The sequence below is a fragment of the Pundamilia nyererei genome, unplaced genomic scaffold (genome assembly GCF_000239375.1).
Source record: "Pundamilia nyererei isolate P.nyererei 1_Seehausen unplaced genomic scaffold, PunNye1.0 scaffold00071, whole genome shotgun sequence".
In the NCBI taxonomy this organism is placed as follows: Eukaryota; Metazoa; Chordata; class Actinopteri; order Cichliformes; family Cichlidae; genus Pundamilia; species Pundamilia nyererei.
This window is the reverse complement of record NW_005187472.1, coordinates 1,811,630-1,827,065: the sequence shown is the minus strand read 5'-3', so window position 1 is coordinate 1,827,065 and position 15,436 is coordinate 1,811,630. Positions and strand designations below refer to the sequence as shown.

The window sequence follows — 15,436 nt, the reverse complement described above, 5'->3', positions numbered from 1 at the left end:
CAGACCCAACTGCAGCCCGGAGCCCGGACAGCTGACGCCTTCGTTTGCCTTAAACGTTGGTATAAGCTCAACCTCACTCTGTTGTTTTTCACATTTCATTCGGGTCTTTCATTCAAGTTGTTTCAGTAGATCAGATCAGTCTGAGCAGCATGGGACTGCGAAAGAGGCGTAAGCTCAATTTCAGTGACTATCAACCTCAAGCAGTCAAAAACAAGAAACCCATCATCCACATGTGCCTTGTCTGAACTGGTACAAACCAGAAGAAGTGATTGGCCTTTCATCAGACATTCTGCTTGACTGCTCCTCCAACAGGTTCAGACTTGGTTCACCTCTGTCTTTTATTCCCCAAACCTTTTGTCCACTCTGCTGATATTTGCTGCAATGCTAGAGCACAGTTAAGTCAGCACACCTTCTTAAGAAAAGAAATTCTTCTTTTTTCTTTTTTCCCCCAGCAACATAAATCCAACATACACAAATACAGCATTTATATATAAAACGAAATAATGCGAGCGATCGTGGCTCAAGAGTTGGGAGTTCGCCTTGTAATCGGAAGGTTGCCGGTTCGAGCCCCGGCTTGGACAGTCTCGGTCGTTGTGTCCTTGGGCAAGACACTTCACCCGTTGCCTACTGGTGGTGGTCAGAGGGCCCGGTGGCGCCAGTGTCCGACAGCCTCGCCTCTGTCAGTGCGCCCCAGGGTGGCTGTGGCTACAATGTAGCTTGCCCTCACCTGTGTGTGAATGGGTGGATGACTGGATATGTAAAGCGCTTTGGGGTCCTTAGGGACTAGTAAAGCGCTATATAAATACAGGCCATTTACCATAATGCAATAGCACAAGTTATTTACCACCATTCCCATATCTCAAGCCATATTTCCACTTCCATTATCTCCCACAAGTTCAGCATCCTGTGAGATGCATAACTTCCTGAAACACTCCCCCTTAAACAAACCTTACATTTATTGTCAGTTCCACCAACAGGAAATGCTACCATAGCCTTATCCACTTGCAGACAGCCAGTTGAGCTCGGCTACAAAAACTTTCCAGAGTCAAGGAAAAAGGATAGCACTATCTTTTTCAGCAAACAAATGTGAGTCATTCACAAAGGCATAAGGCTACAGACCTAATTAGTTCCCATGTCGGTGTCATTCACCCCCTGTGCAAAATGGCAATTATGACTCAACATTTGCGAGATTAAAGCTTCCTGCAAGCTACAGCAACGTTAATAATGTTGCTACTGCTTGCAGGAAGCTCCGTCAGCCGCAGACTCCTTCAAGATAGAGCGCACTGTGCAGGGACAGATAAAGGGACGAAAAGCTTTGAACAAAAGGCCAGCTTTGTTTGGTTTTGTACCTGGAATGACACAACACCATCAACAACACAAAAGGCAGAAATTAAACATGTCTTGTTAAAAAAAAAAAAAGGCACAAATGGGCCTCTTTTAACAACCTACGTAACTACAGATGGTCTTTATTCATCAGAGTGACACCAGTGGAATTCGGAGCCGTCATGTTACGTCACGTCATTATAGGAGCGTCAGCCAGGAGGACAAAACAAAGCTTTTTCTCCAACGTGTTCCAGTTATTTTTATCAGGTTTGCCAGATGGTTGTTAAATCCAGGCCAGTAACAACTTGCTACTCTGTCTGTTCACAAATAATAGCAGACAGTCAGTTTTGATCATTTCGACTGAAATTATTTGTTTTGATTCAAATTCACGTCATCAACCTACTGAGTACAGCGACCCTAAGTAAGGTTAGCTAATTAGGACGCTCTTTTTTTTAAAAAATTATTATTAATATATTATTAAAATATTAATATCCTTTTTTTGTCTTTCACATCCCAAAACTACAAAATTATTAGTATAACCAAGTCCATGTTCCAGATAAATATCTGTACTTTTGCACACATTTTTCCCTTCATGTCTCTGTGCCAGTCACTGAAAATTATGAATAGCAACAGGTCTTTTTTTAAGGAATCTGACCCAGGTTGAGAATATTATCCCAGTCTTCAGAGTCAATTTAAGACCGAAATTTTTGCTTGTTGTTTACAATAAAGACATTACGAATTCCTTTTTTCAGGTAGTGAATATTCAGTAATGGAAAAAAGACCTTCTGACTTTGAGTCTCTTTACAAACCTTTTCAGGGTGGCCCTAAAATTACTTAACAACACAGTTTTAAATAAAAAGTACATCCATGTGTTCACTGACGCCTATAATGGGAAGCTAGTACACTGAAAGTAATGTTTCTATCCCTTGGTGAGCCACTTTTTCCTCCTATTTAGCAATTGGTACATGCATTTCCAGATGTTCTGGCTATGCCTCTGTAGCTGTGAAAGAACACACTAGCGAAATATTGTCAGGTGAGTTGAGAAATGATTATAGAGACAGCATCTTCCCTCTAAATACAGAGCCAAGGTAGTGTAGTTTGCCAGCTTCTACAGGTGACAGTGCACAGGACTCACCGATTAACCTGCGCTGGATGCTCCTTAGAGTACATTTATCATCTCCCCCCAGCTCTGTCAAACTGGAGTGGACAGGTATTTTCTCTCAAAGGACACGTATATTCACCAAACGCACTGCAGTCAGCTTTTTATCTGAAAATAGGGTAATAGCGGCACAAAGATCTGATGCCCAGAACAATTTTGCACTGGAATGTTTCTGGGTTTCCAAGTATCTGTATTTTGCACATCATAAATCAAAAGTGGAAATGTTGTGTTACTGTTACTTACTCTTAGTGTACGGAAAATTTATTGGAGTTCGGTGTTTAAATACAGCTACTTCAAGAGAACCATCAAAACCACTTTTTATCAAATTAAATATTCTCAAATTTAAAGATTTGGTTGACCTCAGAACTGCGCGAACAATGTACAAAGCTGCGAATAAATCTTTGCCCCACAACATCCAGAACTTGTTCCAAATAAGACCAAATACTCATGACCTGAGAGGAATCCTTATGTTCAGCAAGCCAGTAGTAAGTACAAATGTAAAATATCATAGCATTACAGTCAGAGGAGTTAGTGTGTGGAACACCTGCACAGATGAAATCAAGACAAGTACATCAATACAAAAATTCAAACGATTGTTCAAAAATAATAAATTGCATGGATATATGAAATCTTCCTCAGTGAATGAGTTGTCTCATTGTGTCCTCATTTTTATAGATCAAGGCCTAAGTAACCCAACCTTAAGTGTTCATTAAGGTGTTTGTCACATAGATATAAAATAAGCTCAGAGATTAAGCGGGTGTTATATAGGCTCTCGACTAGCGTTCCTGCTGCTCTGATGTAGGCTGAGGTGTTTTATATTCTGCAGCAGATGAATCAGCAAGGACCTTTGAACTCTGAAATTTCTGACTTTCTAAAGTTCATGAGGTCAAATAAAATAAGAAGCTGTTCCCAGCCAATTAAATTATGTAACTGTGTATCACAATGAGTTTATGGTTCCCGCTCAAGCAGGTGTGTAGGCTACAATTACACATGCTATATTTCTTAGCGATATGCACTGTATATTCACAGAAAAAGATGAGGCACACATTTTAATTAGTTAACCAGCAAAGCTTGAGGCATTACCTCAAGCAGAATTTTAACACTCTGTCTAACTTAAAGTGATACTGTGGTGGGCGAAAGCTGAAAATGTAGGCCACATAAAACAATCGTATTTAATTAAATATGCTTCTACTTCAGAACATTGTCACATATTTATGTTTTTGGTGTCGCACAGGGCAGCAACGCTCAGAAAGCTGAAGTAACAAAACCGGAAAGACACTCAAGGGCTGCGAATAATGGGCTCGAAATTATCTTGTTACAGCACAACTTCCAGTTATTATGACTCACACAGCTTATTCCACTAATGACCATTATTATTTAAACCACACGCCCTACAGAAAGCACCACAAAAGCAAATTTATTTAAATATTTTACCACAATAACAGATGTGCTGGAACAATTTAATGTGTTATGGAAATATGGCAGACAACATGCCTCAACCCTGTCTTCAAGAAATTCAAGTTGTAGCTGATTTAAATCTTTTGGCTCATTTTCAAGCCTTGTAGCAGGTCTTTTAGAACCCAGCCACAGGGGGTCACACACCAATGCACTACTGCTGGTCTCAAGATGGGATAAATGGGGAGGCTCCCATCAGAAAGGACATTTGGTGTCAAATTGTTGTGCATAACTTTTGCATAAAATTGATGATCTGGATGAATGCATCCTCCTGATGTTGACCATCAGTTTGATGGTTAAAGTTGTTGGGCAAAGCCAGAGGAAGTAGAAAGAGGAAGGCATGTTTAGAGGCAGCAAGAATGAGGGAAAAGTAGGACAATGGAAGTGAGAGTGGGGACTTTAAATCTAGGGGCTAAGAATACTAAAGGAGAGATTAACTCTTCCCAACGCTTCTTGCTGTCTGATTGTATGATTGTTACTCTGTGTATTGTAGGGCTACTATTACCTTATAGTAAAAACCACCTTGAGGCGATTGTTGTTTGTATTTGACGCTATATCAATCAAACTGACTTGAACTGAACAGATGTAGTGAAGGAGGACATGTAAAGGGTTGGTGTGACAGAGGAGGATGCTCGGGATAAGCTGAGATGGAGGCAAATGACCCGCCGTCGTGATGCCTAACAGGAGCAACTGAAAGAAGTCTCAGGTTTCAGTCATATCTCAAAGCATGTTCAAGAGAAAGTTTCAGGTCTTTAGACTAGTTCAACTCCATCCAAAGGTCTTTTACATGACGTTCAAATTGTGTTATAGAAAGTAAATCCATGTCAGGTCAGGACAGAGTACAATCGTGAATGTTTTTCAGTTTAAGAGCCTAATACTCCCTCTCAATGATGAAAAGGCTTTAAAACAGCAGTACTGGGTGTCTTTTGTAGTGTTGTGTACGTATCACTAAAGTTACGAACTCAACAAAACGTAGATACAGTCAATGCACTAGATACCTGAAAATTTTCCTCAGAGACTGGATTAAGAGACTTTGAGCCCATCGCTGACCTCTTTATCATCTGACCAGCCAGGCAGAGGATGCAGTCCAAAAATCACTGCAGGCAGTGTGATCGACCCAGAAAGAGAGGGATAAGAATTAAGCTAAGTCAGCTTGGACCTAAAGCTGTTCCTCTTCCCAGCCTACAGGAAACATCACAGGAAAATAAAATGGATGAAATAAGACCCAGACACAGGAAATCAGAGTCTGTTGTGCCCACATCTTTACGGAGACTTGGCTCTATTATAGAATGTGCCTTTAGGTTATCAGTAAGCCTGGAAAAGTGCTATATAAATGTCCTTCCATAAAGTTTTTACAGTGCATCCTCAGAGTGCTAAGCTTTCCAAATCTGAACTTTTAAGCTCTATCTTTTTTTTTTCTGTTGGTGATGCAGTTCCATGTTTTTAGGAGGCAATTTAGATGTTCTTAAAGTCCCATTTATGTTATTAAATATTCATGCCTTGCAGCAATTTCCAAGTTAACAAAAGTTTGCAATGCCTTTCTTCACTACCTGCAGGTCTCCAAGAAATGTTCCCTTTAGCATTTTCACTTTTTGGCTTCAGTTACATCTGTAAAAACATCTGAAACCTGTGTGAACAATTTGTGCATTAAAAACATTTTTCAGACTCGCCTTTCTTAATGCAGCCACACATACCAACCACATAATTTCACTGGACGAATTTGCGGCATTTTAGAATTTTTAGAAACACGGTTGATTTTTTTGGATCTGCACAAAAAGATCTAACCAATCAGACCACTACATTTGGCATCAAGCACATTCGTAACTCAAATCGCACACCAGTACTAAATATACAGTGATTTGGAAATAGTAAAACAATAATGTTTTACCTCAAACACAAAGCTAGACCATGCTCCGGGTCAACTGGCTCTCTGAAATCATTTTTCTACCTCCTAAGATCTGCTCCCAAATCTGCCAGCAAGACCTCAAATTGCTTGACTGACATTCTGAAAACGTATAAAAGTGGTCGTGATACAGCTTCAACATGGATCAAACCATGAAATTCTTCCTGCTGCTGCTTTCCCATGAGAACTGAATGTACCCAGAATCTCACGTTCTTACAGGACCAGCTAATCATGTCTTGATGCCAACTTCACTTTTTTCTTTTCACAGTGTGTTTTTTGAGGCCAAATTTCCTGCAAAAATGCAACACATACAGTGTGCACATACAGTACACGGCAAGTTCGGATGCAGAAAATTTGTAAGTTTGTTTACTTTTTCCATTACGCGTTTGGTATGTGGGGACATTGAAGACCACAAGGGTCAGTTATGAAGAAGAAATAACGAAGTCTGCATGGCAAAGTGAAATTACATAAAAGTTAGGCATAAAAAAACAGAACAAAAAATTCTCTCTCGAAAGTATAAAGTTTGAAAAACTAGGAGTTGGTTCATCCACAAATGGAGAACAGAGGCAGAACAATGAATTACGTCACTGAGAGAGATTTCGTGCCTCTTGCATTTTAATGCTTATATGACCCTGAGGAAAGGCTGCTGGTTATGTTGCAGTGGAGCCACTTTTTGGTGAGCTTCATGTCGAGACAAAACTAACATTCCTTATTAAAGAAACTGCCAGCATGAAACATTAGTCTGTAGCTAATAGTCAGTGCAGAGAAGACTTTCCAGTTATAGGTGAAATGATCTTGTGGTAAAATGTTTTTAGTGACATTCTAAGGCTCGTAGTTTTCTCAAGTCTGCTCCTTACTGCAGACGCTAATTAAGATGGCACATGCTACAGTGTTTTCTTTCTATGGCCTGAGGCTCTCTAATAAAAGGGCCACTTCAAACAGCTAGCGAGCTTCTAATTAAATTCCTCCACAAATTAATGAGACAGTGTTTACGCCTTCATGAGACGATTAGTGATACGACCAGAACTGTGCTCCAATGATACCGATGTTTAGTCCCAAACTGGCTCAGTGAATCCCTTATTGTATTACCTCTCAAGAGCACCTAAATGATATGCAAATAGTAAAAGCTAACGTTCTTCTGTGAGCAAAACATTGAAGGCCACTATAGGGCAATAGACACAAATTGTCTCTCTGTATTTACTGAAGATTTTCTTTCTCATACTACTGGGTGGCTAAAAAATAAAAATGCCCCTGGTCGTGTTTGCTATAACAATATCTGTATGGCTTTAAGAAAACATTTAGTATTTTTAAAGTTTTTGCCTTAAGGTTAAAAAGACCTGTATGTTTACAATGTTAATCATCAATAAATAGAAAATGATGGTTTAGGGAAAATAATGTCTCTTAGATGCTTAAAAAAAAAGTCATGGGTACTAGGGCTGAACGATATATCGCATTTGCGATAATATCGCGACATGATCAAGTGCAATTTTCTAACCGCAAAGGCTGCGATTATACTCTGGACATGTCCAAATTCATGGGCTGCATCCTCCTGAGGCCGCATTTGTAGACCGATTACGTCACAGCGACGCGCCGAAGGCTGTCCAAATTACTACCATATCCCAGAATTCATAGCGCGGCCCAGCCAAACTCCAGTTTCCAGCAATGGCGGCCGCTACTAAGTTTTAAAATTACTCATACTAATCTTTCTGGGTCACAAAATAAACTTTTAACATATTTTCAGGCGAGAAAGTAGTTGTGTAAACATCAAATATCTGCTCGGTTTATCAAGATATCCCATATTTGCAAAAGTGCTTCGACGTTTTCAGAGGCGTCTGCTACCCTCCGGCTAGCTCGACAGCTAGCCGAGAGCTCGAGGATTACTGATGCGGCCAAGAACGGCACAACTCCCGGCACATCATTTTCAGATCACCGCGGAGTTTCGCTGCTCGGGTTAAACGTAATATATAAGTCACTTAGACAACCTAAAAACGTTATTGTTGGGCTTTTTTCAGTGTTTTGTTTGTTCGTGAGTAAATCGGTTTGGCTGAGATTAAAGTTATTAGATTAGATAAAATAAAACTTTATTAATCCCCCGGGTGGGTTCCTCCTTGGTTTTCACACAGCTGACTAAACGTCAAACAGAAAACTTACTAAACAGAAGTATGAGACAGTCGAGAATTTACACCAGTGTCTGGTTATATTTTAGATAGCAAGAAGCAGACGGCCGAGTTTATTAAACTCCACCGAGACAGCGGTGACGCTAATCAGAACTAGACCGTCCAATTTCACGCCTTTAAATTTTAAAGGCGTGTTTGTGTGTGTGTTTATACAATTGCTATTATGTTTGCACTTTATGTGTAATGTTACTGACTGCAGAGATCAGTAAGATGTGTGTATTTTTTATTTATTAGTTTTATTTATTTAATATTATTTTTTAATTGAATGACTGTCTAGTAGTTCACAGATGTCGAAAAACTGAGTGTGGTAAAGCCACTGATTTTTTTTATGTATATTTCTGCAATCTGCACATTGTACTGACTTTCATTTTAATGTTTACACCAGGGTTCCTTGTCAGCACTTTATGCTCAGATGTTTGTAAGCTAAAAATAAACTATTGTGTATGTTCAAATATACTGTTGTGATTGAAGAAGTTAAATAAAAATGTCAGTCATCAATTCATGCATCACCTCATGTCATCATAACAGAGGTCTGTCTTCCAGGAAAGAACAGTTTAAAATTAATGTAATATAGTATTGGCCATACTATATGATGTATTGCTTGTCTTTGTTTAATAATACAGAAGACAAAGACCTTAAAAAATAATCGCATATCGCATCGCAATCGCAATATTGGGGCAAAAAATCGCAATTAGATTATTTTCCATAATCGTTCAGCCCTAAATTGGGTACTGATATAGGACGCTTGGATAAGCAGGTGACCTATATGCTGAAAGCTACTGGAGTGACTGGTTTGAGCCAACCCAAGACCATTTCCTTTGTGGCAATGCCAAACACTCTCTCCCCGTTTTTCTGAAAACTTTCTTTACTATCCCGTCCAGTAAATGCTAAAATGTCAAAAGTATATCTGAAAAATAAGAAGTCTTGCTTCCACAATATTCTTCTGTACAAGTGAAATTAGTTTCTCAATTACCATTGGAGGGAAATGTATTCTCTCGCAGCTTATATTGGAAAGATTATGTTTTGGGTCACTCGGGAACATATCAGTGGTGTTTTGCTCTGATTATATCATTACAGAGGTTATGATTCTGGTGTTTTGTCAACTCTGGAGTTTTAAAACGTGTCTAAATCTGCCCCTCTGCAATGTAATTTAAAGTTGTTTTCCATTTATATGCAGATGATACATGACTGTATTTCTCATTCAAACCCACAGGGAGTGGCAACCGAGTTCCACTCTATATCCCACAGACCTAAAAAATTGAAGGCTGACAAAATAAATTACTGGGCTTTAACACATTTCCAACTAAATAAAGTCCAGTCAGTCAAAATTTTCTCCTTCCTCAGTTTGTTTTGTAATTATTTGTAGTCGAGCTACAGACCCACTACATATTCATCAGCCTCAATAACAAAGTATTTTTCACAGATTACAGCACATCTCATGAATACAGTCTTGAGAGTGTACAGGGCTTTTTATAATACCAACATTGAGTGTAAGTTAATAAACTATATTGCAGGAATAGGACTTAGTTTCTGGTTACGGAATAGAACAATGCATTCTTCCATGTATGTGCATTTTAAGTGGCAACTTTCTAGTCCTTTGAATCACCTCTGGACAAAGGACTAGAAAGTTGCCACCCATTAAGAGCAGTTTTTAAGTTTGTTGTTATTCAATCTTTGCAAAGAAAAATTTTATCGTAGTCTATTTGCAATTAAGGTCTATCAACTTTGCTGGCAGTCCCTCATCTTCAAACTGTTCCATGGGTTTCACTAAAATGTAAATCTTACAAGAAGCCAGGAAAATGCTTGGATATTAAATGTACACGTGTATTTATCAGGGGAAATATCAAGTTTGTCAACATAACAAAGTGTCTGGCTTACAAATTCTAACTATAGCTTTAAAATGTCCCTTCCATGCTTGGAAATGATGCAAAAAGGAGCTGTGTGTCTTTGAGAGATAGGAAGAAAGCAGACACTGACATTAAAGATATACAGTGAATGTTACAGTTCACCCAAACCGGTATTTGCTTTCAGGAAAGGAGAAGTGAAAGCAGAATATTAGGCTACATTTTCTTCACCACTTTGGACCAGACCTGCCACAACTCAGACCTTTCACAGCTTGTTGGGTATCTGACATCCAATCCCATCGGTCTCATTACAGCTCGCAAGGCTGTTGTTGCGACGTGACAGAACGAGAGGAGGTGCCAAGCGGTTCAGGTGTGGGTCGTGGCCAGTATGAGAACTGCATTTGTTCTGGACTTTGGCCTCTCCAGACGCCACATCTCGACTTTAAAAGGTCACACACAGCAAAACAAACGTTGTTGCCAGGACCTCAGTAAAGACATTGATTAAAGTATGGGGTCACGTCTCAACATTTTCTGGATTTTTACACGTAATACTTCTTAAGCAAAAAAATAAATTTAAAAAAATGACAATAGTTTCTATTGAGTACATTTGAACATTTACGCGTAATTTCTAAAATGTTTTTTGTTGCAATCTTTACGAATATATTAATATAGGACAGGACTGTACTGCTGTACACAATAACACGCATTAATGCCTAACACATCCATGCAGTATTTCAACAGGAATAAAACTTAAGTGATAAATATAAGAAAGTGAATATGTATAAACCCTGAGCGTAGTCGTATTTTACGCACGAGGTTCGCGAGGAGAACTTTCTCCTAAAGCACGGTCGTATAGCAACAAAAACAAGTTGCGAACTAACTAAAGCCAGTTTAAAAAAGAACCCGCATGCATATACACATACAAACTTTGTCTTATTCGTCTTACCTTTTCTGCAAGACCCAAAACGGACCAGGCAGGAGAGCAAAACTGCGCACAAAATCCACCACTTGTTGGAGAGAGGCATGCTGCTGAACGGGGGGCAGGTCCGCGCGGAATGTAAAGTTCAGGGGGAAACTTCAACAAGTTGAAGTGCTGTAGCGCGCGCTCACGATTGTGAACGTGTATGGGAGGGTGAGTACTTCCGTTTGATAACACTGAGACCGTAGACACTGCCTACGTCACTGAAACTCCCAATAATTTCCTGGGATATATCGATAGAAGGGAATAAACTCTGACTCATAACACTTACAAAGAATTGAAATGGATTGTATGAAGATGGGAATATTTGATTATGTCTCTTATCATGTTTTTCAACTAAATAATGTTGCATAAATGTAATCATAACAAGAGTAATAAGAGGGTTGGCCAGAAACTTTACAGCGGGAGAAAATCCATCTCTCACACACACGCTCGGGAATCATGAACTTGCATCAAGCCGGTTGCATCTTTGCAGCTCCTCAAGGGCTGCAAAGATGCAACACATATTCATCTCCCTGTGATGAGAAATTTTCATCTGAAGTGCATTACAGAGCCTCAGCTGTCTGCTTCATGCAGAAAATGTGTACCTGAGCCTTTGGAAAGATTCTGAAACACTTCTTTTTCCAGCGCCTCCAGGCCTCTTCTGGTGACACAAGCTGTAATTGAGCTTTGAGTTGGCTCATATAGCCTGAAATTACAGTCTGCAAGCCTCTTTTCCCCACAAATGTTCATAACTTGGATGGATTCATTACACTGCATTAAATACCCCAGTGGATTTATGTACAAAGCACACTTTGTTAAATGCAGGTGGCTGCACTGCTGCCAAGGCTGAGGATTTGAGTCACAGTTGGGGGGTCAACAACAATAAAAAATCAGTGCTTTGACTGTCACATAGAACACTTTGGTGGAGATGTTCTTTATCTGTCAGAGATTAAAGGTGTTTGCCCCGTGCTGTGAACACTTAAGATGCTATGTTGTTTTAGGATCCATCCATTCTCTTCAGCTTATCCTTATCAGGGTTGCAGGGGGGCTGGAGCGTATCCCAGCTACTATAGGGAGAGAGTACAGTACTGTACTGTACACCTAACACAGAGAGACAGGCAACCATTCACACTTATGCCCAATTTAAAATCACCAGTTAACACGTTGACATGTGTCTAGCATGTCTTTGGACTGTGGGAGGAAGCCGGAGTCCTCAGAGAGAACCCACACAAACACAGGGAGAACACACAAACCCCACACAGAAAGGCTCGGGCCAAAAGGAGAGTCGAACTCTGCTGCACACCACATCTCATCTGCTGTAAACTGGAAACATTTCTTTTAAGCTATGGAATATTCTTTTCAGGTTTAAAAATATTTTTTCTGCAGACATTAGTTTGTTTAATGTCTTTTGTTAAAATATTCCCTTTACTCTTCCATCCTTTCACAGGGCATAGCTCAGAGTAGCACAGGAACAGAAATAGCCAAAAACAATAATATTTTTTTTTTTTTAACTAATTCTCAAGTAAAGTGAATAATGTTGTGTTTTTATGTCTTGGTGTTTTCTGGAATGCTATTATGTTTTTCCTTTTTGTTGTTATAGTTTACACCCTCAGGGCCATTATAGATAAGCACAAGGTGTTCTTTGGTATTGGTGCCTTAATGCACCACTCATGGCGATACTGGTTACAGAGAAATGGTCTTCTCTAAAGAGGTGATAAAATCCACATTAGGGTTGACAGAGAGGTGACAGCAGAGTGTATTTGTCAGCCAGGAGATTACACTTTGTGTCCTGTTTATGAGTTTTATGTTTGCTTTTTTATTTTGCTTTGTTGTGACTTTTTGATTCACTGATTCCCCCCCCCCCTTACTCTTGCTTTTCGTTGGATGTTTAGGCACCAGTTGTTTTTCAGGTGAGGTTTACACTGTAAAACTATTTAGATTAGGTTCAGGAAATGATTGTGATTCAGGTTCAAACATGCCATGAAACATGAACACTGACAAAACATACTCTGTTATTTTAAATGTGGTGGCAACTGGTGTGATTTTGATCAGAACAGAAGTCTGACCAATGAGTTTGAATCGCTGAAAGAACAAATGTAGAGCTCAGGTGATTCAGCATGACTCTTTCTCTGGCTTTTCTTTCAGGAAACTGTTAACAAGGAAATGGTTTGTGAAAATACTGAAGCCTGAGAAACTGGTGTTAATGACTAATCTGTGCATAGGAGACATTTACTTGAATGCTACAACCATAAACACTTCATACTACTCAAAGGCTTGACTAGAGAGTTGGGCTTTTAGACAAATATGTGTTGTAAATTTTGCAGTTGATCAACTGAATTACATTAGTGTTTAGAAAGCAGGAAGCAAAAAGTAAATTGTCATTGTTCCATAACTGACTGATCCACTAAAACTTTATGAGCTCTCTCCAGTCACCAAGACAAACTTTTTTTTTCCGAACAAGACTTTGACAGCGGGTCATAGTTCAAGTCCTCAGAACAGCTGGAAAAATCTTTGCAGGGAAAGTTAATATTTGTTTCTTCTCCCCAAAGGTTCTCTGAGGTGCCATCAAGCCAACCTCCTAAACCCCAGTTGCTCCCATGGAGCTCGTAAACAGCCGGCAGCAGGATCGTGGTCAGACTTGGTCAGCTCCCTGGAGGGACTGCGTGGAAGTTTATGTGTGTGATGCAAAATGGGAAAAGTGGAAGATTTTTTTTATTTCACAATAAAATGATGGAAATAAAACAAAGCAAGATAGTTGAGGGTGAAACCCCTATGGAGATGCTATTAACTGTATGACTATGTGACATTAACACACCCTTAGTAAACTGTGACTATTTCCTTTTTCATAGACCAATGTCATTGTGTTTTCACATAGATTCAAAACATATTGTGCATGTGGTTCAAGTGAATGCATTTTCATTAATATCGATTTAAAGATTGATGTGTTGCATTAAATGAATCATTCATGTGCTCTTTTATTTTTCCTTAGCAACTAGGAGTGTGTTTGCATCCTCCCCATTTTGTTTGTTTTTAGAACCCCACCCTCATTCTTATGGTTTATTCCCTGAGGCTTCTACTATGAAGAGAGCTCAGCATGCTCCGGGTATCTTTCCATTATCTGGACTCAGGATAAGTGTCACTTGAAGGTGGTTGTCAACTCTGTAAGTTAACACACATGAATGGGGAGGTGCCAGCAGTGTCTGACCAGTCACAATTATAGGCAACTGTATCGGCGACGGCACAAAGGAAGATAAAACTATTTCATGGGGGGCGGGGGTGAAGAGGTTAAGCACATAATGCAGACTGAAAGCACCACAGCAGCTGCAGTCAAGGTAGCTACAAGAGTGTGTGTGTTTGTGTGTGTGTAAGAGGAAAAGCACTGCAGTTTAGTATAAAAAGTGGTGTATGAATGTGTGTTTGCTTTAAGCTCTTAAGACTGAAAAAGAGCTAGTGTCATAAGAAAGTTTGTCCTGTTTCAGAACCTGATCTATCATCACCCATTACTCTATCACCCATTATTAAAATTAATTTTTAAATGTACATAAGACAGTTTTATTTTTGCTTCCTTCAGCTGGAGCCTCTGTGGCGCTCTGTGGTTTGAGAGCAAAGAATAAATATATCAATAAATGCAGGCTTACAACAGGCCATGCGCAAATTAGCCTAGCCACAAATAGCCTACAAGTAGGTGCCCTGTTTTGTATTAATGCTTATAGCTCAATGAAAATGCTGTAGAACAGTTTTCAGCAAACAGGACAATAAAAAAAATTATGCTCATTGAGGAAACACAGAGACTTTAGACAATATTTCAAAAACAGACACTGAGGGATCATCCAGGCGTGGTGATACTATTTTCATGGTTAGTGAGTTGATGGTGATTTCATACCTGCTGATCTCTAATCTGGAATATAACCTGTTCAAAAAAGAGGTTCGTTTTGCAGTATGTTACCATGGCAATGTAACCTTATAAGTAGTGCACCACCTTCTTTATACAAAAGCCAAGGTTAATCCTAAAGTTACCTGGATAAGTCGATATCCTTCTTCAGATTACAGACCTCAGGTCTATCCAACCTTGATTATATCAGCAATAGTTGTTTCACAGAAGAATATCCACAAACCAACTATACACAACAACCAGCAACAATAGCAGACAGATCAAGTGAGGAACTAGCTAGTGAACCAAATGTAGATCCCAATGTTCATCTGCTGGTCTGCACAACAGTAAAAAAAAATGTAAATACTGATTATTTATTTATTTATTTTGGCACAGCACGTGAACCAACCACACTAAAAGAGTGTGTATAATATATTTCAGTTGCGTATATGCAACAGGAATGTTGCAATCACACCAGATCTTTATGTCATACTTGGCTGGTTTACAAGACATACCAGCATGTGCCTGTGGAAGCTGCCAGCTGTTCATTCACACAGAAATCGGTGCCAGTGAGATAGTATCAGTAAACTGGGCTTCAAACGTTGTGTGTAAGTGGCCTCCCTGTCTGCTCCAGTTGTACATTGGGATACACTGAATAGATCTGTTAGTTAGGATATATGAAATAAATCCCAACTTTAAAGTTAAAAAATTAATAAATAAATGAATAAATAAACAAGAATGCA

The 15,436-nt window shown here is 39.3% G+C and overlaps 1 protein-coding gene across 1 annotated transcript in view; it reads right to left on the bottom strand.

Moving 5' to 3' along the window:
* tfpia (tissue factor pathway inhibitor a) overlaps positions 1-10,977 on the bottom strand; it is a 44,130-nt gene extending 33,153 nt beyond the window's left edge. Inside the window, exon 1 of the mRNA XM_005736869.1 lies at positions 10,808-10,977. Coding sequence (XP_005736926.1) covers positions 10,808-10,886 — 79 coding nt within the window. The 5' untranslated portion in view covers positions 10,887-10,977. The remainder of the gene's footprint in view (positions 1-10,807) is intronic.
* Positions 10,978-15,436: the final 4,459 nt, after the last annotated feature.